Below are 22,620 nucleotides of genomic sequence, written 5' to 3' on the forward strand. Positions count from 1 at the left end.
GTGCCACTTTGTCTGAGTCAAATCCAAAGTGGGGCTCAATCCCCAGAAAACTTGGTTCCAGTTATCAGTGGCCAAACATAAAATATCCGCATATCTTTGCCATAATTAAATTTAAAGTATGCAAATCAGGTCTGTTTTCTGAGGTTATCTCAAAGATGACTGAGCTTGTTGAGGCTATTCCCTGACTTTTTTTTTTCATTTTCTTTTTCAAAAAGTTTCGAAACTCTCTTCATCTGCTGATGGAAACCCTGAATGCTACAACTCCACACTACGTGCGCTGTATTAAGCCAAATGACTTCAAGTTTCCATTCACGTAAGATGCCAGTTCCTGTGTGGTTTGAGTAGCCTGTGTTGGGAGGGGATTGCCCAAAGCCACTGAGGATCAAGGCTCTGCTGAACCTTGCTCACTGAGGAGTGAAGTGCTGTGTCTCCTTTCTCTGGTTATGGATTCACTGTGTGTGTGTCTATGTGTATTACAGCAGGAGGTGTTTGGGGATGAATAGGAGGAGAAATACTTCCTGATGCCATTTTTTTGTTTATGGTGATACGTGAGAAAAAAAGTTCCAACATTTTAATTGCTAGCAATTTTAAATGTAACCGGAGTTTGCACTCCTTGAGCTATTTTGACATTTGCTGGAATTTACTTTTTCAGATTCCAAAGCCTTTTTCTTTTTTTTTTTTTTTCATATATGAACTTCCTTAGAGTTTTTCTCGAAGTCCAAGCACACGAAGGCTCCTGTAGCTCTTGTGCTGGCCAGCAGGCAGTGCCAGTGGGCTCAGACAGTTCCCAAGCCAGGCTGTCCTCTGTTAACCCTGAGTTTCAGGAGCACCTTACCAACCACCCATCACACCCACCCTGCTCCCCACTCCTGGGTGTGGACACAACCAGGACCCCCAGATAATGCAAGCCTAGTCCCACATCCCACAGCCACCTTTTGTTCCTGCCTAGGTTTGATGAAAAGCGGGCAGTGCAGCAGCTGAGAGCTTGTGGTGTCCTGGAGACCATCCGGATCAGTGCTGCTGGCTTCCCCTCCAGGTGTGTTTGCTCTCTTTGGATTGCTTCCAGCTGCAGTTCTGCTTAAGGTAATGTTCACTGTTGGCACTCACACTCTGCTTTTGGGACAGGTGGACATACCAAGAGTTCTTCAGCCGTTACCGGGTTCTGATGAAGCAGAGAGATGTCCTTGGTGACCGAAAGCAGACGTGTAAAAATGTCCTGGAGAAGCTGATTCAGGTACTGGACTTAGTGCTGAGAGCCTTTGGAATCTGCAGGATTAAAGACAGTGTCGCTTACTCCCTCATAGCCACACTATTTTAGTACTTCTACAAAGTACTAAACCACAGATGTATCCTGTAGCTCTTTGGCTGCTGTTCCTTTCAAGAATCAAACAGCCAACAAAATTAATTTTTTTTTTCAGTGTGCCTTTGTATATTCTCAGTTTTTCCCTCAAAGGAATACTGCAGCCTGTAGACATAAAATATTATTCTCTTTCTGGTTTAGTTCTGAAATTTCAGATGTGTTTGAGCAGCAGCAGCATGCTTTGTTCTGCCCCAGTCCTGATAAAATAAGTGATTTGTACATGTCTGAAGCCCCAGCTGCTTTGTTTGCGCTGTGTAATGTGGTTGAGGATGGACTGTTCAGAGGGGTCAGCTACAATTTAAGCAGAAAATTGTACATGTGCACTGCCTGTATTGCTTTCATCCTCTAGGCCCCTTTGTCACCTCCTGTAGCCTTCCATGTCATTATCTTTATGGCATTGTCATCTACGCAAAAATCTCATATTGCCCCTTTGGGCCATGCTTGTGGCCTTCTTATATTAATTTTTTAACAGAATCATACAGACAAAATACCCTTCTCTACTACTTAAGTCTCAGATTACCCAAAATATTACACAGATAATTTTGCCTCTTTACTAACTGTGCTTTCATTTAGCCCTTCATGCCTTTTTTTATGCACTAACACTTAATGCTGTAACTTATCCTCTTTTTACCTTTGAAAATAGGACAAGGATAAGTACCAGTTTGGTAAGACAAAAATATTTTTCCGGGCTGGTCAAGTAGCCTACCTGGAAAAAATAAGGGCAGATAAGTTGAGAGCTGCGTGTATCCGCATCCAAAAGACGATCCGGGGCTGGCTGATGAGGAAGAAGTACATGCGTATGAGGAAGGCTGCCATCACCATCCAGAGACATGTCAGAGGGTACCAGGCACGATGGTAAGCACTGCTCAGGGCAAATGCCACGCCAGCCTCAGTCCAGAGCCCTATAAGCAGGGCATTTAAATGTGATACATTTGTTCTCACCTTCCTATACTGCCTGAGAGGAAATGATTTTCCAGGGAAATGAAGGAAATTGAATATAATGAGTGTGTCTGTCCTGACTGGTTTTGACCTTTCTGAGAGGACAGTAGCACCCTGGCTCTATGATGCAGAAAACAAGTAGTACTAAGGAGATATGGTGCAGGTGAGGTAAAGCAGGACTGTCTCAGTCCTTATTGCCCAGTTTCCGTGTGCCCTCCCAGCTGGGTCAGTCCTGCTGGAGAAGCCATTCCTCATCAAGGGTGCAGCTGTAAAGGGCCATTCATCAGTCAGTGATTTGTTTAAATTGACTTCTGAGGGATGGCCATGGGGCCAGAGAGAAGGGCAGGAATACAGATATTATATTGTTCAAAGACAAGGTGGTGGTGTAATAACCAACCTTCAGAAAGAGGCATATGTCAAGATGCTTTTTAATTGTGTTACTGCAATAGCCAAGAACAAGCAAACATTTTCTACTGTGCAGGTTAGGAGAGTAGATCTGGAAGATGACATAGTGGAAACAGCTTTAAAGTTGGAGAAGAGGTGATGAGAAATTAAGCTGAGTTTACCTTGTCAGTTGTATAGTGCAGTTCTTAGGGGAAGTGAAAACATTTCCCTGTAAAGCTTTGCAAGGTTTCTGTTGTCATTCTGTTTTACTGCCACACAGCAGAATAGCAAGTAAATATACAGTGTCACTGGCAACACTAAGAAGAAACTAAAGATACAAGCTATTAAAAAAAACCCAAGCATTCAATCACATAATTACAGGTACTGTTTGTGATCTGTTCCTTAGCTATGCCAAGTTCCTGCGCAGAACACGAGCTGCCATCACCATTCAGAAGTTCCAGCGCATGTACGTGGTCCGCAAGAGATACCAGTGCATGCGAGATGCTACTATTGCTCTTCAGGCTCTCCTGAGAGGTTACATGGTCAGAAACAAGTACCAAATGGTAAGAAATTATGAGGTGCTTTTTCAGTCAACCTTTATTTCCATGCTCTTTCAGGACAAAGCTTTTCTGTGGTGTCATCTTGGGAATCTGGAATGTTTTGTGTGCATGCTCTTAGGTGTGATGCACAGACAAAATACCAGAGCATGGATTAAGGGACAGCACGTGGAAATTAGAAATATCTAATACTTGCCATCAACTTGTCATTTTAGACAATTCTGACTTTTTCACTTGTTATATAGAATGTCAAGGCATTTAAAATAAATACTGAAAATGGCCTTGCTTTAATCTGTTTGGTTAGTCCAAATCACTATTGCTTACATCAGTGCACACATGATGCACTCACTACTGATCCTTTCCCATCCCTAGTTTCAGTGATTCTGAAATGGCTTATGGAATTATGTTAGCAAAGAGAGTCCCACAAAAATTGGATATTGAAAGTTATCCATGGGTGGAGTGTTTTTGTTTTGTTTTATTTTATTGTATGTTGGTTTTGGTGCAGGGATAAATTGATGTAACACCATCTTAGCAATATTGATGCTATTTTCCTGAATATGCTTGATAATAAATTATTCAATTGAGAAATTAGAATTTGGTTTTCAGTGGTTACAGGTCTGGAAAAAGAATCATGATTCAAACTGCAAAATGCTAGTATGTTTCCTAGCACTTTTATCTACAAGAATTGTTTTAACCAGGCTCACAAGTCAGCCTGTATTTCATTGAAAAAGTAGCCAAGGGATTTGTTTTCCCAAGCCTGTAAATGTTAAGGGTATGCAGCCAAAAGCCATCTGATGCTTATGTACCATATCTTTCTCTTTTGTATTTGAAGTTTCTGTATATTTTTCATTTGTATTAAACTTGCTACACAGTCACATGTGTAGCATTCTAACATAAACTAGCCACAAAGTTGAAAAAAAAAAAAACCTTCATAAGAATTTCTTAGCAGTAAGACCCTTGTGCTTGAATTTGCTGTTCTTTTATGTGGATATCCACTTGCCTTTTTATTGAAATTCTTAGCATTCTTGTTATTGCAAACTATATTTGTGATGTTAAACAAGATGTGTTTTTAACAGTGGTCTGACAGATGTGATGAAGTGACACCTGGGTCACAGCAGTAGGTGGCCTAAAATCTTCAGGAAGATGGGAGTTGTTTCTCTGTGCCTTGTTAGTCACATAAGTAATACACAGCCCATCTGTCTTGTAGCACAGTTTAATAAACCTGTTATATTCCCTCCTAATAGAGATGGCAGGTTTCTGGAGGAGTCCCTGGAAGGGGTGGTCAGACCTGCCTGTCAGGAGGATCCCCCTCGAGCTGTGAATTGTTCACTTCAGTAAAACATGAGTCTGACAAGTGCCCCTGTGGTGTGCTGTGTTTGTCCTGTCCTGCCAAGGTGGGATTTTACCCAGGCTGAGGTACAGGAGAGAGGGAAGCACAAGCTCTGTGTGCCGTGGGAAGGTAAACACGGTTGTTGTGGAGTTGATGATTGCAGACGAGTGAAACTTAAAGGTTGCCCTGTGACAGGAGAGTTGGGCTGAGCCCTGCTGCAGTAATGTGTGGTACAAGTGTTGTTCCTTAGGATTGTGAAAGGGACCTGTTGTTGTTGTAGGAAGAGAGGGCATGTGTTGAGTCACGTGGGCAGTACAAGGAATTTAATGATTGAATCATCTGTTTCACACATCCTGGGGAAAGCTCCTGCCTGAGACATTGCAATGTGCTTCTCAGCTGGACAAGGAGTCTAGTTCCTCCATAGCTTTGACATAAGCTTTCCTGGGATATACCTGGTAGATGAAGTAACTTTCCTGATCCTCTCACTGTGCTTTGGAGTGGCTTGTTTCCTCTCTGGATTGCATGGATGTGAGAATTCACTGGCAGATGAGGACCATCCCCGCACGATGGAGGTATTTTACAGGGCTTGTTGCTTTCAAACTTGAGGTGAAAATTGTTGAAAGCTAGTTGTATTCCAGTGTTCAGGCACCTGCTGGGAAACTGAAGGAGTGTTCCAGAAGATGTGTAAGGAGGAGGCAGGAGGCAGGAATGCCAACTGCATGGCATGCAGTCAGAAGGACTTTGGCTTTTGACCTTGCTGTGCTTTTGAGAGAGCTGCTTCCTTACCTTGGAGTGCTGAGTAACTGAGTGCTGGTATTTCCAGTCTCATTTTTAATTCCGAAATAAATGCTAAGGGAGAAAGTTCATATGTATTATAGTCTTGCCACTTTGCCAGTGAATTTTAAATTCATTGATCTGGAGCTGTAGTGCTTCTAACACATTTCAGTTCATTTGCTAAGCAGTCTAAAAGAAAATAAAATTACTGTTACCTGACTAGTTTGTCTTACCAGCTTTGTGGTAAATCAGTGTAAGAATGTGAACTGCCTATGATATTTAAACTGTCAATTCTCAGCATTAACATGAAATCCTAAATAATTTTTTTCTTTAGAATAAACTGTTCTATTTGCAGAAGCTTTATCAAGTGAACTCCAAAGCTCTCAGAATAATGGAAGCCTTGTGGATTTGGGCAGGCTCTCCATGCATATCTCATGTAGTCTGTTTGAATTCAGGGGTTCCAGACCTGGGGGATCTCTGATTGAATTAGTGGGTGAAGGATCTAAAAACAAGTGGTAGACTCTTCTTAGCTGAACTCTCTGGCTAACACACATGACTGGTTTATGTTACAAATTTTTTTTAAAATAATCTGGATTTTTTTTACACCTCAAAACTATGGTTGAAATTTCTGCCATAAAATAAATTCAAATTACTACACTATAAATTTCTTATTAGAATAGATGAATTTTTTTCCATGCTGACAAGCCTAAGATATGTCAAAAAAGGGAGCTAAAAACCCCCAAAACAAAATAACACAAATGAACCAAAAGCTTCTGACTTCTTAACAGCTGCTACAATTTCCTCTGGGAAATGCAATACTGACTGCATTGCATATCAAATGTGGTAATTTTAAACTTTGTATTGATGAACTCTATGCAGCATGTGTCAATGATTCTAAATTGTTTCAAGATAAAGATGCAGTTTAAAAAAAAAGTTTCTATTTATAATCTTGCCAACAGGTACTGTATACTTTTGCAATTAGCTGGGCTCTGACCTCAACACAAAGGAATGCCTGGTGCTTCCATGTGCCTCCAGTTCTTTTTGTCATGTTCTTCTCTCCGTTCCTTTTAATTTTACTCCTTGTTGTTGTCCTTGTTCCAGTCTTCTTTTCCTCTTCTTTTATTTTGAATTTAAATTGATTCTATTTCTTGCTGCTCTTCCCCAGAAGTTTCTCTTTGCGGGCGAAGGCGTCTCTGCGTGCATCGTTGCGGGGCTCTGTTTGCCTGCACAGGTGCAGTTTGGAGCTCTAACGCCCTTGCCGTGTGTTCTCCCACCCGCAGATGCTGCGGGAGCACAAGTCTGTGGTTATCCAGAAGCACGTGAGGGGCTGGCTGGCCCGGCGGCGCTACCGCCGCACGCTGCGCGCCATCGTGTACCTGCAGTGCTGCTACCGCCGCATGATGGCCAAGAGGGAGCTCAAGAAGCTGAAGATAGAGGCCCGCTCCGTGGAGCGCTACAAGAAGCTCCACATTGGCTTGGAGAACAAGATCATGCAGCTGCAGCGGAAAATCGATGAGCAGGTAAAAGCTCCTGGCCTCTGGGAAAATGTGTCAAAGTCGTGGTTACCTTTCTCAGCACTCTGGACATTCACAGAATGCACTGAATTTTCATTGTAAGGGCTCGGTTCTCTTTTCTGATGAAGAACAGTGATAGGAGAGAAGGGGAGGCCACAGCAGAACTGGAGCAGTCAAACATCCACTTGTTCCTCTCAGCAGAACTGAGAACAACACCCACTCGCTTAACGCCAGTACTGCGTTTGAAGCACGTCAGTTGCTCTGTTTTAGGGGAAGGTGGGGTGACCGTGTCTGATGTATGTGGGCTCTCCATCTGATTTTAGTTTAGGACGTGCAGGCATAGAGACTGGACTGTTCTGTCACCTCGCTAAGCAATTCTGCAAAACCAGACCAAAACCTTTTTGAAATGGGGAAGCTGCTCCTGTGCTCCCATGTCTGGGTATATTCTGTAGGGAAGAAAAAGGCTCCCTTAAACCACAACTTCTCTAACAGCTGCTCTGTCTGTGTTGTGTTTTGCAAAGAACAAAGAGTACAAATCCCTGCTGGAGAAGATGAACAACCTGGAGATCACGTACAGTACGGAGACGGAGAAGCTGCGGAGTGACGTGGAGAGGCTTCGGATGAGTGAGGAGGAGGCCAGGAACGCCACCAACCGTGTCATCAGCCTCCAGGAGGAGATTGCCAAGCTCCGCAAGGAGCTGCACCAGACCCAGTCGGAGAAGAAGAGCATTGAGGAATGGGCAGACAAATACAAGCATGAAACTGAGCAGGCATGTATGGGGTCTCAGATGCATGAGAGGATTTACAGGGGCCTGGTGTCCACTCAGGTTTTGCCCAGACTTAATTGTTTCACTTGTGTGGCTGGTATTTTTACTATATTTTTATAGCTGTACAATCCTAAATAGGTTTGGTACCTAAATGGCTACACCTGTGGTAGAGAAATATGCTAAATCCACATGTAAAATATATGTGTCCAATCTATGCAGATTTTGATATTGAAAGCATTTGCAAAACCAAATCCTTGAGCTTTCTGACTTTGTCAGAGGTAGTGAATTGATTCATTTTACCTAACTAGAGAGAGTAATCACATAGATAGCAGAAATCTGTCCCACATTCAATATTCAAAGGTGCTGCTATAGCCTGCCTAATGTAGACTGCCAGCCTATTCAACACATGTGCACAGTCTAGTTCAACAGGTTTCAGCTAACCCCTTTTCTTTGCTAAACACAAACATATCAAACAGGCTGATTTCTGTCAGGAGAACTTGCTGATAATGGTGCAAGTCTGAGTATTGGAAGAGCCAATCCATCATTATGTGATGCTGCAGGGACAAGTTTCAATATCAGATAAGCATGAGGAAAAATATAAATAGATAAAGCAAAGTTGAATACATGGTAACCATAATCAGAGACAAATGAATACCTGGCAAACCTGAACACATGTTAAGTGACACAGCTTTAGGGCAGAGGCAAGATGTTAAATTTTGGTGTTACCCAATGCAATGGAATTTACCACAGAACTACCAAATGTGTCACTATTTTATGAATATTTCTGTTTTAATGTGCCATTTACATCTTTGGGACTTTACTGAAAAATACATGGCACTGTGGAGTGCTTCAGGGAAATTTTAGCATCTAATCAGAAATGGGGTTCAGAACATACAGGGGAATCTGCAGTGGTACATATTTAAGAAATGTAATTTGGAAATGAAGATACAACGTAGCTCACCAGTTCCACTTTGTGAAGAACCTTTTGGTACAACAAAGGTGCCATTGTTGTTAGAGCTATTGATGAAAGATGAACTGCATTCTGAGTCAAACATTTTATTGTCTCTGTAGCTGGTATCAGAGCTGAAAGAACAGAACTCATTACTGAAAACAGAAAAGGAGGAGCTGAACCGCCGCATCCATGACCAGGCGAGGGAAATAACAGGTTGGCTCTGTTCTCTTCATTCAGGTTCTCTACTTCATGTTACCTACCCTACTGCATAGATTGGGCTAATTTGCCTTCTATTACATTCCTTTTTGTGCATTCATTTATTTTTTTAAAGAACTTGCAAACATCAGAATCATGTACCATTTGAATTTCCACAAAATCCTACGGGTTTGGGGCCTTTTTTAGTGGGGGGTGACTGTTCCAAAGCACTTCAGTTTTTTAAAAGGCAGCTCTGATATTTAATACAGTTTATCCACTACCACTTTTCTGGCTGCTTTGACTGTGTAGGCAGCAACCAGGAAAGCTTAACACTAGATGTGAGGGCTGTGATGAAGGGGGCTGTGATGAAGAGGGTCAGGATGCTTGAGGTTTAAAGCACCTCACATTTTGCTTTTACATAACACAGCTATGGGCTAGTGCCCCTTCTTCCTCTCTCCTGGAATCACCTATAGAGGGTATTAGCAGAATAAATAACTGCCTGAGTGAGCACTTCTGTGGTTGCCAGAATAATGTTTTGGCCCTTCATATTTTTGGCTTAATGTTTGCCTAGAGAAGCACAAACACCAGCTTCAAATGGCAGGCTGTTCCTGTGGTGCAGACACAGGCCTGTAGCTCCTGCATGCATGCACTGCATGGTAGGGAGGGCTGGAATTGTCACTTTGGATCCCTGCTGTCTGTGGCAGAGTCGATGGAGAAGAAGCTGGTGGAGGAGACGAAGCAGCTGGAGCTGGACCTGAACGATGAACGGTTACGGTACCAGAACCTGCTGAATGAGTTCAGCCGCCTGGAGGAGCGCTACGATGATCTCAAGGATGAAATGAACCTCATGGTGGTAAGTGAAAAATCAGCTGAGAAATCAAAAGTGTTTACAACTGTCTTTAGGCAGAGTCTAATGGGATAAGTTGGTAATTGCTGTCAGCTGTATGTGTTGTTGACCTGTACTTGAAAGGAGAATTTGGCCTTTTAAATCCTGTTTATTTTGATTAGTTCAGCCAAAACAAATACATTTAAAATGTGTTGTTGATTAAAAAAAAAATAATTGTAACATCTGTGAAGAAGGCTAAATATATGCTGTGACTTTCCTGGTGGTATTACTTGTGCTGTCCACCCTTATTTTGCCCTCAAGTTATTCATATCTACTGGGGTTGTTTGTGCCGTCTTCATGCAGTGATAAATTTTAAGTAGTCCTAGGAATGTTCTGTGTGGCAGGAATATAAAGTATTCCTCAATAGAATGTGTAGGAAGTTAAAAAGTTGCTGCCTGTGCTTCCTGTAATCTGAGTGTTTCTTTCCCACAAAGTGCTGCATCCTTGCTTGGTTCTGCTTTCTGCAGCAATCCTTGGTGGTGTAAGATCTGACCTGTCTCCATGGAGTTGAGAGCTAACTGTACCTCATAGGCTTTTAGGTCTTTGGAGAGACCAGAATAAAAAGTATTTTCTTATTAATTTTGATAACTGTGACATAACACCAAATATTATAAGCTAAACTATAAGTTGTGAAGAGACAGTCACAGGGGAAAACCATATACTGGTACTGATTTGTTCCACTTGCACTTCAGAGCATCCCCAAGCCTGGGCACAAAAGAACGGACTCAACTCACAGTAGCAATGAATCTGAATATACTTTCAGCTCTGAGATCACAGAAGCAGAAGACTTACCACTAAGGATGGAGGTAATGTTAAAAATCCCCCACAACTTTTCACTGATATATGGTTGAACTTATTTCTTTTTTTTTTCGTGCTTCTGAACACCATATCCTTATACTGAGATATCTAATGCTTTAATCCAACTTTCTCCATTTTCTTTTAGAGAACACTCATTCCTTAGTTAGTTATGATCCTGTGTAAAAAGACTGTCAAAATGTGCTTCGAATTTTTCTTGTATTGCAGTAAGCATATAGTTGGTGATCCAGCTGATTTACATCTGTGAAACATTTGGTTGTCAGTCTTAGTAGCTAGATGGAATGAGTTTCCTGTTGGGAGGGAGAAACTCATGTTGGATCAGGTTTTTTTCTATTTCATTGAGAGGAATCAAACTCCCAGAATGGAGCATATGCAGCAATACAAATCCCAGAGTGTTTGGAAAAATGATCAGGAAGATGTTAAAAAAAAGTTCAGAAAGATGACTTGATTCAGCTAATGAATAACATAAATAATTTGTGGTGCAACTCCAAGCCATTGATAATAGTCTCCAAGAAAATTCCCCCTTTCAGCCCATCCCATCACAGTGGGAGTGCAAACACAGAGCCCTCAGGGTGGAGGTCTGGCTGTGCTTGGCACTTTCCAGAGTTAAAGTTTTCTCCTTTACTGTGAGCTGGGCACAGCACACCCTGTGTGCCCTCTGCCTGGGTGAGGGATCTCCAGAGCAGCTTTTGACAGGCTGTCAGTGCTGCTTTGGAAAGCCTCCGCAGAGAATTATTTTCTCCTCTGGATGCAAATATCCTGACGCACTGGGGCTGGCACAGCCTCTCTGCGCACTCTTTCATAATTTGCCTTCCCACTTATGTTTCTCACCTTGCATAATGGTTTCAGGATGATGCTTCCACATTCACGGGTAATCAGGAGAAGGACGGTGCAACTTCATGTGATGGGATGTCACATATGAGCCAAATGCCATCTTTTCCTTTGGCTAGTAGACTTACTGAATTGCTGTTCCAGAGCCAGGTTTGGGTTTTAGAATATAAATGAAGAAGTGAACTCACACAAGAGTGTGAACGAATGCAGCACTGTATTTGTTTGACCCCTCAATATTCTCCACTTCTGACTCTAAACTAACAATGTAGATTAATTATACAAAACCACATTAAAAAATCAGGCCCACCTCCAGGCAAATGAGTAAAGCCAGAAAATTCAAAAGTCTCTTTCCTTTTGCCTGAGATGTTGGTGTGGTTTATGACTCTTCCCCTCAACAGTAAAAGGAGATGAAGTGGAAATGGCTGTGCTTGCTTGTCTGCTACAGTCATTAATATTAATTTTCTAGTTCCTTTTATAAGCTTTAAAATTTTATGGTATGGTTCATAGTAAATACTTTGATCTTCTCAGCACATAAAGTACAAAAAGGCTGATGGACAATTTCTAATGCACCTTCAGATTGCAAACGCTGGTCCTTGCCCAGAAAATAGTGAAGAAGCTAGTGAATTAGGTTCAGAACAGGCTGTTTAATTAGCACAAAGGAAAAAGGCATAAAATTTATTTTCAGTTACCAATTTTTTTGTATCACATCCCACTAAATTAACCTTCAAATTGCCAGGGAGATTCCTCTCTAGCTGAAGAACTTACTATAGAAATCATTGAAAATGAAACTGTTGGAGGCCAGCACATCCCTCTGACTGCCCTGGCTGGCTCGAGACCCTTGCAGGGGGCTTGGAGACCTTGGCATGAAGTCAAAAACACCTGTGACTTTGATTTTAGCCTGTGGGAAAAGCTGCCAACTCTGTGTGAGGAATTACAAACCACAAGGGTTTGAGTAGTGTGATAGTTGAATTAACACAGGGTGAAAAAGTAGAATTTTGGGGTTTTTAGAATGGAGTTGAGGGGGTACAAGATGGAGGGATTTGGGTGTGTCCTAGCCTTCTTCTCCTTCTTGTCCTCCATGTCTTGGTGTGATGGTGACACTTTTCTATTGGTTTAAGGTAGAGACACACTGTCTAACGTAAGTGATAGATATTGGCACATTATTGTAAACATAGCGCACGTAGATTTTAGTATAAAATGTAAACACCACCCTAGAGGGCACACAGAGTGCCATGGCCGATGTGCTAGACAGAGCTCAGCAGGTCAGAGAAAGAATATTATAGATAAGGAAAAATAAACAACCTTGAGAAGCTGATCCTACGCATTTCAGACTCCTTTTTGGCTGCATGGGTGGGGAAAAAAGGACTTTTACAGTATTGGGGTTGTCTCGACACCACAGACCCCGAGATTAAACCAACAAACAAAAAAGCCCTATTTACAGTTGTTTCCAGGTGAGTCTAACCACAAACTTTTTCTTTTTTCTATTCCCCCCCTTCAAACAAGTAAGACTATAAGGTATGCTTAGTTATAGACCTCCAGTCTGCTAGGTAGTGTCTCGTGCTTTCTTTTCCTAGGCTTTAGGCTTAGAAACATTTTCTACTAGTAAATCCTTTTTTAAAATAGTGTTTGATAGCTGATGAAATATTTTAGATAGTCAATGCTCAGAATCAAGTAACATTTCTGTGTTCCTCTCTTTCCCCAGTCTGTTTCCCATCTTTACTCACTGTTGTGCTTCCTTGTGCTGTGGAAGGGGAATACTTCTTGACTTGCCTCTGTTGTTTCTAAAGCAGGAGCCTAGTGAGAAAAAAGCAGCGCTGGACATGTCTCTGTTCCTCAAGCTGCAGAAACGGGTTTCAGAACTGGAGCAAGAAAAGCAGTCCCTGCAGGATGAACTGGACAGAAAGGAAGAACAGGCTCTCCGTGCTAAAGCTAAGGTGGACTCCTTGCAGCTGATCAAATGCTGACACCAGAGTGTCCCTTCTTGTGAAACAGTGGCTCTGTGAATGCTGACTGGCTTTCACTAAATCTTTATCTTCCTCTAGCACTCGCTGTATTTAATGACAAGTTTCGTACCGGTGCTTAGTTCTAGGGACTGGTTATTTAATTTTCCAGGGTCCTTGAGATCCTCTGATGGAAGACAGCAGGAACAAAATGTGCTTGGGACTTCGCTTAAAAAAAAGAAAAGGCTGAAAGGCAGTTTTTATTCAGGAATAGCCATAAGGAAATCTACTTAAATGATGGCGAGAATGGGTAATTGTTCATTTTAGACAGAAGAAGAAATGTTTCAACCAGGATGCATAGCCAAAGCACTGGGCTTAGACATGTTGGCTGATTGCAATGTAAATTCTCCTGATTTGGTCTCCTTAAGTTCTTAGAAAATTATGAAACCATGGCAATTGTTTCTTATTACATTTCTACCAGTGAATTTCTTTAGCATGCTGGGGTTCATCCTGCTCTGTTTTGTTGCCAGTGATAGTATGTGATTTTATTAATATTAACCAATTATTGTCATAAACTCAGAAGTAAAGGAGACAATGCCAGTATTCAAACTACAGCAATTAGCTGTACCAGAATGAGTGTTTTACAGTTTTAAAGGAAAATAATTTGAATTCTCTTTTGTTTTCCTACGTCAGTGAAGTATTTTTAGTTTTCACACTTGTTTGTATTCATTCATAGGAGGAAGAAAGGCCTCCCATAAGAGGTGCAGAGTTGGAGTATGAGTCACTCAAGGTAATTCTAAAACAGAGGTTTCTGGTTTTTTTCTAGTAGGACTCTTGCCACCAATTGTATGTGCTGGCAGAGAAAATTACATCAGCCCTCCTATTTCCAAATAGTAGCTGGAGAAACCAGAACAAATATTCCCCAGCAGTTGTTTCATTGTAGGACTGCTCTTTTTGAGGTGTAGAATGAATGGCTGGGGATACAAAACAAAAAGATCCCCTTAGCCAGGGGGAGTTCTCTGTTAAAACACTCAGTACAGCTTGCAAGTTAATTTGAGCAAAAACACAGTGAGAAATATAGGTCTCTTTTTCAAAAACATTATTTAAATTACTGCCTATCTTAGACCACTAAAACTAAAAATATTTCCTAATAGTGATGCAGAATTTTCTTAGTCTGCTGACCACTATTTGTTGTGAATTTTTTGTTTTGCTAAAGGGAGAATAAGAGGGAAAAAAAGATTGGCTATTCTGTTTGCCATCAAATCTGTCTGATTCACGTGTGTGTGCTCTGGTTTTGCTTTTCAGACAAAAGGTGAGTCCTGTTAGTGAAATCCTCCCAGCCACTATTGACCATAATCAGGGGGCTAGGGATACAGGGGAGATTGATGGATTTCTTGCAGTTACACATAGTTTTTACCCTTTCTCTCCGTAATTTTGTACCTGTGGGTTACAGACTTGTTGCAGTGCTGCTGGGTGACAGAATTGTCCCTGTTTCTTGCAGCGTCAAGAACTTGAATCCGAGAATAAAAAACTGAAGAATGAGTTGAATGAGCTGCAGAAGGCCCTCACAGAGACACGAGCTCCAGAGGTGACTGCTCCTGGTGCCCCAGCATACAGAGTCCTCCTGGACCAGCTGACCTCGGTCAGTGAAGAGCTTGAAGTACGCAAAGAAGAAGTTCTCATCCTGAGGTCTCAACTTGTTAGCCAGAAAGAGGCAATTCAGCCCAAGGTAAATCACACTCAGCAGGTGCACTGTGTAGGAGAGTTACACTGCATCACTAACATGCTTTATTTGTTAACAGCCTGCTTGACATGGCAGAAGAAAGTAGTCTAGGTTTGAAAACCTTTCTAAGTGTAATCCATTGGTCCATTATTAGTGCACAAAATCACAGTAGTCTGAGTTAGGAGCTTGTATTAATCAACCAGTCTGGGGTTTCTCTACCAGCACTCATGTGAAGATGTACAAGCTGTACCAAAGGTCTGATTCCCCCCAGACTCCTTTAACAGTGCTCAAATAATTCTCACTGGGAGCTGTGTCATTTCTCTAGTGTGCAGTTGGACTGGAAAATTGAAAGGAATTCTCAGGAATTCCTTTCAATTAATAGTTGAGTAAAAGAACAGTTTGTTCTACATCTATGTGATTGCAAATCAGTAACATTTCGTAAAGATGACCTCTGAAGATATGTAAATTCCATATTATTGCTTGAGAGGTGCTATGTGCTTTTATAGAAAGAGGAGTAGATTACAACCACTGAAATGCACATAATCTAAAAAGCTCTGATGACATAGTTAGGGAAGTAATAGCTTTGCAAATAAGAATCATTCAAGCTGAAAAGGTATAGTGTAAATCAAGGAACTAGTAATTTCCACTGAACTGAGCTATCTCGTGTTTCATAACTGCAGCAAGGAATGAACAGATAGGTGATCTTTCCTTTGCTGCTGCAAAGTTATGTCTGTATTTGTCCTAAGTAAACTGGGAGTCTGTGGTGCATGAAGATGTGTAAGTCTTGTTTTAAGTGATTGATTGTAAAGAAAACAGAACACATTTTTATGTAGTATTTAGAACGTTGTAAATAAATACTTAGTAAATCTTTCAGTAACATTCTCAGCACTGGTGGGATGCAAGTGTTGATTTTACAGTGACTATGAGTATGAGGGAAATAGAAAGGTGACCTGTGGGATGGCCAGCAGCCAGTTTGCAGATAGCTTCTGCTTTTTAGGTTGGACAACTGCAGCACAGACAGATTTTTTTAATGTTTTATTTCTCTTCTTTCTTGCCTACCAATTTGATTGCCAGGAGGATAAGGTACACATTTTCTTCTACAGTTACAAACCAGAACTTCCTAAATGCTAAACTAACCCTCAATAATATTGATCTGTCATTTCCCTGCCTCTTAAATGGCCTACATGTTTTTGCATTTTACCTTGATATTATTGAAGAACTTTTCCCATAATTCTGTGACCTCTGCATCCCCATCTTCATGCTTTGCACTGGGAAACAAATTAATTCAAAACAAGCAGATTTAACAGTTTTGAGCTGTTGGTTTATGACAACCTGAATATGAAAGGAGGGATTTAGGAATTGATGTAGTCAGCTCCATCATGTTTCTTGCTGAGTATGTTTGAGGGGTAAGGACCAGTGACCAGCAGTGTGATTTGGGTTCTAGACCTCTGTTAACTTGCAATGCCCTTATATTTCACAACAAATTAAGTGCCTATGGTATGAAGAAGAACCTTACTTTAGAGTGTTTGCTGTCCTCAGCAAGCTACAAACATTGTGGGCTCACATTGTCATCTCTAGATACTGGATGGGAAATGCTGAATGTTTGATTAGAAAATGTTGTTGTGTACGTCTAAGAGTATAAGAAACTGACCTGACTCTAAATGATAGATATTCAGACTGCTAAAGTTTGATAGATTGGCAAGTGAGATACAACAGTTTTACTCTATAGTAAATTAATAGTAGAAAAACCTCAAAGGTCTCATAAAGATGTTGGGAATAATTCTTTGAGGAGCTTATATATCTTACTGTTTTTTATGTTGGATGACACAAATCATACTAGATATAGAGATCTAGGCTCCATAATTTGTCCACAAAGCTGTTATTGTAAATACTTTTCAAAATTGTGCTCATGAAAACAGCATCTGCTTGTTTTGAAAGTCAAAATGTCAGAATTCCATCTCTTATGTTCATTAAAGTCCTGTGGTACTCCATGGCAATGACTCAGATCAGGCTGGGCAAGGTGACTGCAAACATCTATTAAGTATTCCAAGTTTTACTGAATAAAAAGCAAAAGTTCCATGATAAACATCCAAAACTGAAACAAAATAGTACTATGATGCTATCTAAATTAGAAATTCTCAAGCTCTTGTCAATTATTTTCTGCTTTGACAGAGTATTTAAAATACATGAGTGAGAAATAGTTCTTATTTTTGAGCTTTGAAAGACTCCATATAATGCTGTGTTTAAGAAATGTTAATAGAATTAAGCTGGCAAAACTATGCTGCTTCAGTTTTAGTATTAGCAGCTGTTCCTGGTAATTTGAATAAAATGTAAATTCAACATTCTGTGAAATTAATTTTGTTCTGTTTATGTGATGAACAAATGGAAAGAGGCTAACATATGTACCCACTTACTAGGCAGACCAATATTTGACCTTTTTGTATGCATTTTATTTTAAAAGATAAACCAAATGGACATAGAAATTATGGACCAACCTCTTGCTCAGGTACCCACACTTATTTAATGAGGCTACTCAAGGATTAGTGTTCCACATGAAGAAAACATGGATTCAAGGAGCAGTTATGTTGTTAAATTTACTGGAAATTATCGTTCTTTTTCCAGCATACAATGACAGATGCTACAATCCTCTTGGAGGATGTACAGAAGATGAAAGACAAAGGAGAAATAGCACAGGCATATATTGGACTGAAGGAAACAAACAGGTACAAGTTCTTTCTTTATTTTGTGATCACTTGGGATCTGCTGTGACACACTATGTATATTGTGTTAAGTCAGTTCCACCCATGTATGTCTAGAGAACACTCATAGCTGGGGTTATAATTTGATTTAATTAGTAAAACTGTTGTGTGCAGTATTTGAAAGGATTTGGAAATAATGGGGAAATGTAAAATCAGGCTTTCTGGATTTCCATTTCTTAGCCTCTAATTGCTGCGTGGCCCAGCCTGGGTGCCATTCCCCAGGCTGGTTTGTCACCCTCTGAGCTGCAGTGGTCACAATAATCTGTGGCAATGTGTTTATTGTAACAGCACAGAATGCTGTAACCAGCTGGGCTGTCACTGAGAGCTGAATTGCATCATGCAGAAGAAAAACACATAAAGAAGAAAAGTAATTTGCTGCGTTGTTTAAGAGCATTTTTTGTTTCTCTTTTATGGTAACTGTAATATAGTCTGTAATGTCCTTGCAATGTCACCTCATCACCATCACATATATGTCTTGTATTTTTTTAAACACGTTTCTTGAAAGGCAATCTCCCCAGGACTATCATATGCTGAATGAGGATGGAGAACTTTGGCTGGCTTATGAAGGGTTAAAACAAGCCAACAGGTTACCAGACTTCTCAGAATTTTTTTTTCCTTCATTTGTATCTTCTTTTCTAGCTAACTGTGCCCCTTGCTATGGGTTTGCTTTAGCTACAGTATTTCTATTGCTTTAACAGTTAGAAAAAAATTCAACACAAATTATAGAAATTAAGGAGTTTCCTCAAACCTAGTCCCCGAAGCTTTCTACTTGTCAGGTTTTACAATTTAAAAAGTTTAAGATGACACAACAGCCAATACATAATTCATAAGAATACTTGCACAAAAATAGACTGTAAAATACCAGAAGCTCCACAGCTGGAAAGTGTTTGTAGCCATGTACTATTTGTGTGCCTTTACACCAGGTTTCAAAATTGATGTTCCTTACAGTTTTTCTGCCTAAAGAAGTACAATCATTTTACTAATTATTAAACTATTGTTTAAGTACCTTCAGTGTACTCTTAAATTTCAAAATGAAATGGGTCTTACTCTCCTTTTATCTCAAGTTCAGTAAATTCAAATTCTTCTCCCATGCCAGACTCAAAATGTAAGTCACAAAATAGCCATGAAAGAGAAGTAATCTTCTGTTCCTCATGGTGCTGTTGAAGCCCCAGTGGGACCACTGTGGTCTCTGCAAGGACTGTGCTGGTCATGGGGTGCTCTGGCTCTGTGTGCTCGTCGGTGTCCCTGACTTCCAAAACGCTTCCTGGTCCTGCCCTGACAACTAATTCACTGCCTCAGCCCTGCTGATGTGCTCCAGTGTATGCCTTTGGTAGCAGCAATGTCAGAAGGTGGAATTTTGCAATGACTGCTACTAACTAAAGTCTTTCCTTTCCTGGTGCTAACACATTCTACCCTTAACATTGTTGTGTAACCCTGTGAAGATCTGACCTAGAGCAAGTGTTCTGCAGAGCAGGATGGGAGTTGGTTTGCTCTGTGCCTCTTGTCCTGGCACTGTAAAGACAAGTTTTATATTAAATGGCAGAGCATTTCAGGTGAATGGCTATTTGCCCTTGTGTGCTTCATCAGTTACTAATAAGTGTTCCTGCCTTATGCATATTTAAGCCCTGAAATATTGTCTAATTGAACACTGGTAGTCACCAGTATTGTCATTTCCTGTGTATGTACAAAATTATGAGTCAGAGCCCTTGGACAGTGCCTTGCAAGCAGGAGTAGATCCTCCAGCACTGCCTGGCAGGAGGCTGGTACGTGTTATCCCCACTTCACAATGAGAAAAACTTTAGGTGTGATGTGCCCAAGGGGAAAGAACAAGTTAGTGGTGAGGATAAAGCTTCCTGATTTCAGTCCTGAGTCTGATTCTTTTGTTGACTTTTCATGCATTTAGGACAACCCTCTGAAAGATGTTGGATTTAATGCAAAAATAAAGATTATTCATGTGCATTTGCAATTAAATGGTTTCTGACTGAAAAAGTTAACTCTAAAAATATTTTCCGTTGCCAATATTGCAAGGTGCTAACTTAAGTGAACATAGTGTCATCTTCATCTAGGATTATTTGATTTGTTTAGAGGTAAAACCTCTTTAAAGCCCCTTCAGTAAATCTGAGAAGGCTTAGCTTTACATTTATTGCCACAGTGGCACCCTGTACAGTACGTGTTCAATCGAAGGAAATGCAATTCAGTGTCACAATTAGCTTTTCTCTCTTCACTTTTTGATCATGCAAGCTTAATTTAATTAGAAGGCATACTAAAGGGTTTAAAGAGTACTCTGCCTTTTTCATTTTCCTTTGCAAGCCATGGCTAATTGTTCCTGAGCAGCAGCTAAAGCTTTACACTCCCTCTGAGAACCGGGGATGTAACTTTGAGCGTGTTCACACAAACTGTTGCTCAACCTCCTTAGGCTGCTGGAGGCTCAGCTTCAGTCGCAGAAGAAGAGCCACGAGAACGAGCTGGAATCGCTGCGAGGTGAGATCCAGAGTCTGAAGGAAGAAAACAACCGGCAGCAGCAGCTGCTGGCCCAGAACCTGCAGCTGCCTCCCGAGGCCCGCATCGAAGCCAGCCTGCAGCACGAGATCACCCGGCTGACTAATGAGAACTTGGTAAGAGAAATGATGCTGCAGGAGCAGGCATGGGGACTGACAGACCTGCCACACCTGCAGGTCCTTATCATTTTTCAGATGGCAGCTTCCTGCAAAAAAATTGCACAAGGCTGGTGGTTTTCTTGAGTGTAAGCTAATGGGAGAGAGAGGCTTGTGATTATTCCTGAAGTAATAATGTTTCAGGAAATTGGTTTGAAGTTTGGGGCATGGAGGAAGCTTCTGGATCCCAGCTTCCAACCCGTGAGTTTAGTCATGGCTGAATAGAATGTTGATATCCAGGGAAGTCATAAAAACTAATAATGCCAAGGAGGGGGATTTCCCCTGAAATCTGTTAGTTTGTTTAGTTAATTGAAAAACTCTGATGTAATTCTTTAATTATTTAATGTAACTTATCTTTCCATTTCTCTCTACCCTGCTTGAAGCTACACAGATAATCCACCATTTTACAAGCTCCAGCTATTCAGTGTGTTTTGAAAAAAGAAATAGTTCCATATAAAGAAACTTGGTTAGAAGTCACTTAGCTAATAGCTGGTATTCCATGTGTACTGCACAATGTTTTTGTGTGAAGGAAGGATTGGGCAAAACTCCCTACCTTCTTCCACAAAGAAGTATGTTCATCCTATGTGGGCTACTTCATTTCTGAAGTTTACTTCATTTCTGAAATCTTCTGAAGAGACCTTCATTACTTCATTTCTGAAATCTTCTGAAGAGACCTGTGTTGGCATATCTTTGGCTTGTTATTGGTAAAGGGAAACAAGCTACTTCAGCCAGTAAATCCTGGCTGTGAGTGTCATTGCTTCCTCCAAACAAGCCAAGGTGTAGCGTTTCTTGCTAACGTACACGACAGAAGTTATCCCTGTTGGGCTCTTGTCTTAATACCAAAGATTTTGAGCAAAGTATCATAATTCTGATACATGTTGGAGAACTGGCTGAAAGTGTAAGTTTGCCTCAGCAGCCGCAGTCTCTCACAAAGATAGATGGTGCTCCCTCCTGCTGCTTAGTCATATGTTACGATTTTTAGCCACTTTTCTCCCCAGAGACCTACTCATCACACTGTGTTCCCAAGACAACACACAGTCATGTAATTATATCCCAGAGGAGTTCTCTTTGTTTTCAAATACACTGAATGTAATTTTACTTGTTAAATATAGACTCGTTCCTTAGTATTTCACGTCAGATGTTTGAGTATTGCAAGTCCACTCCAAGCCAAGTGTATGTTTCAGTTCCACTCTTAGCCCTGGAGTGGAAACATTTTGCAGCTTTCCAGATGCCATGTTAGAATTGTAGTGTTCACTGCAATCCCATCTTGATTAGCATAAGAAAATGTCCTGTCCCTGTTCTCACAAAGGTTGTATTCCATGCTCTCACAGTCCCAATACGGCCCATTTTTAAAAGATTTGACTGTTCTGCAACTCATCTACATCCAGCTTCTCCCTGAGAGGTGCTGGCATGAACACAACTAAGGCCTAGACTACCTAAAAGTAGGAGATTCTTGATCTTGTTGTATTCTGATTTAATCTGTACAGTGCTCACTGAGGTTTCAGTGTCTCAGAGGGAGGGAGGAAACCAATCCTGTCCCTATTTTTGCAGTTTTTTGAGGAGTTGTATGCAGATGATCCCAAGAAGTATCAGTTGTACCGGATTTCCCTTTACAAGAGGATGATTGTATGTAGCTCACGTGAACCCTGTTTTCTGTTGTCTCGGTCGCTGTTTCTGAAGCACTAATTGAAAAGCAGGCTGCCTCCTTTTCTCCCTTTCAGAGGAAATCCCCCTGCAGAGAGCTTCACGATGCCAATTACTTCCTTCACTGCTTTTTTTGTTAGTCTTAGTGTCCTTTGTGTAATCTTGTGTTTCTTTTTGATGCACAGTTTCGTTACTAATATGAGCCTTGCACTGTGAGCAAAGCAATTTCTTTTTGAATACTACTGAATAGTGCCCTGGAAAAGTGGTACCTGATGCAAAAGATGTTCAATTTTCAAAACTACTCTTTGGTTTGAAACTTTGGTACGTTTAGATTCAGTTCAGAAAAGTAGAGGACTGATCATACAGGTCCTTACCAAGGTGAATAATGCCAGTAATCCAGTCATAGCCTGAATTTATTCTTATTTTAATATTTTTCAGAAATGCAAAATATGAAGAATGACATTGGTGATAATATTTTCACAGTAATTAAAGACAGAACCATATGTGAGCTTGAAAGAATATAATTTATGAGTTTCCAGATCTTAATGAAATACAATGAAATCTGTTAAATCTGTTCAGAGGAACCATAGAAAAA

General features: G+C 40.7%; 1 protein-coding gene across 1 annotated transcript in view; it reads left to right on the forward strand.

Moving 5' to 3' along the window:
- The window catches only part of MYO5A (myosin VA), a 98,673-nt gene that overhangs the window by 62,858 nt on the left and 13,195 nt on the right, over positions 1 to 22,620 (forward strand). Inside the window, exons 16-32 of the mRNA XM_053954659.1 lie at positions 216 to 313; positions 950 to 1,036; positions 1,126 to 1,234; positions 2,004 to 2,215; positions 3,090 to 3,246; positions 6,625 to 6,864; positions 7,380 to 7,628; positions 8,697 to 8,790; positions 9,477 to 9,625; positions 10,351 to 10,464; positions 13,093 to 13,239; positions 13,982 to 14,035; positions 14,747 to 14,974; positions 17,591 to 17,691; positions 18,233 to 18,313; positions 20,144 to 20,342; positions 21,933 to 22,007. Of these exons, the coding sequence (XP_053810634.1) occupies positions 216 to 313; positions 950 to 1,036; positions 1,126 to 1,234; positions 2,004 to 2,215; positions 3,090 to 3,246; positions 6,625 to 6,864; positions 7,380 to 7,628; positions 8,697 to 8,790; positions 9,477 to 9,625; positions 10,351 to 10,464; positions 13,093 to 13,239; positions 13,982 to 14,035; positions 14,747 to 14,974; positions 17,591 to 17,691; positions 18,233 to 18,313; positions 20,144 to 20,342; positions 21,933 to 22,007 (2,394 nt within the window). The remainder of the gene's footprint in view (positions 1 to 215; positions 314 to 949; positions 1,037 to 1,125; positions 1,235 to 2,003; positions 2,216 to 3,089; positions 3,247 to 6,624; positions 6,865 to 7,379; positions 7,629 to 8,696; positions 8,791 to 9,476; positions 9,626 to 10,350; positions 10,465 to 13,092; positions 13,240 to 13,981; positions 14,036 to 14,746; positions 14,975 to 17,590; positions 17,692 to 18,232; positions 18,314 to 20,143; positions 20,343 to 21,932; positions 22,008 to 22,620) is intronic.

Source organism: Vidua chalybeata, chromosome 13 (assembly GCF_026979565.1).
Source record: "Vidua chalybeata isolate OUT-0048 chromosome 13, bVidCha1 merged haplotype, whole genome shotgun sequence".
NCBI lineage: Eukaryota > Metazoa > Chordata > Aves > Passeriformes > Viduidae > Vidua > Vidua chalybeata.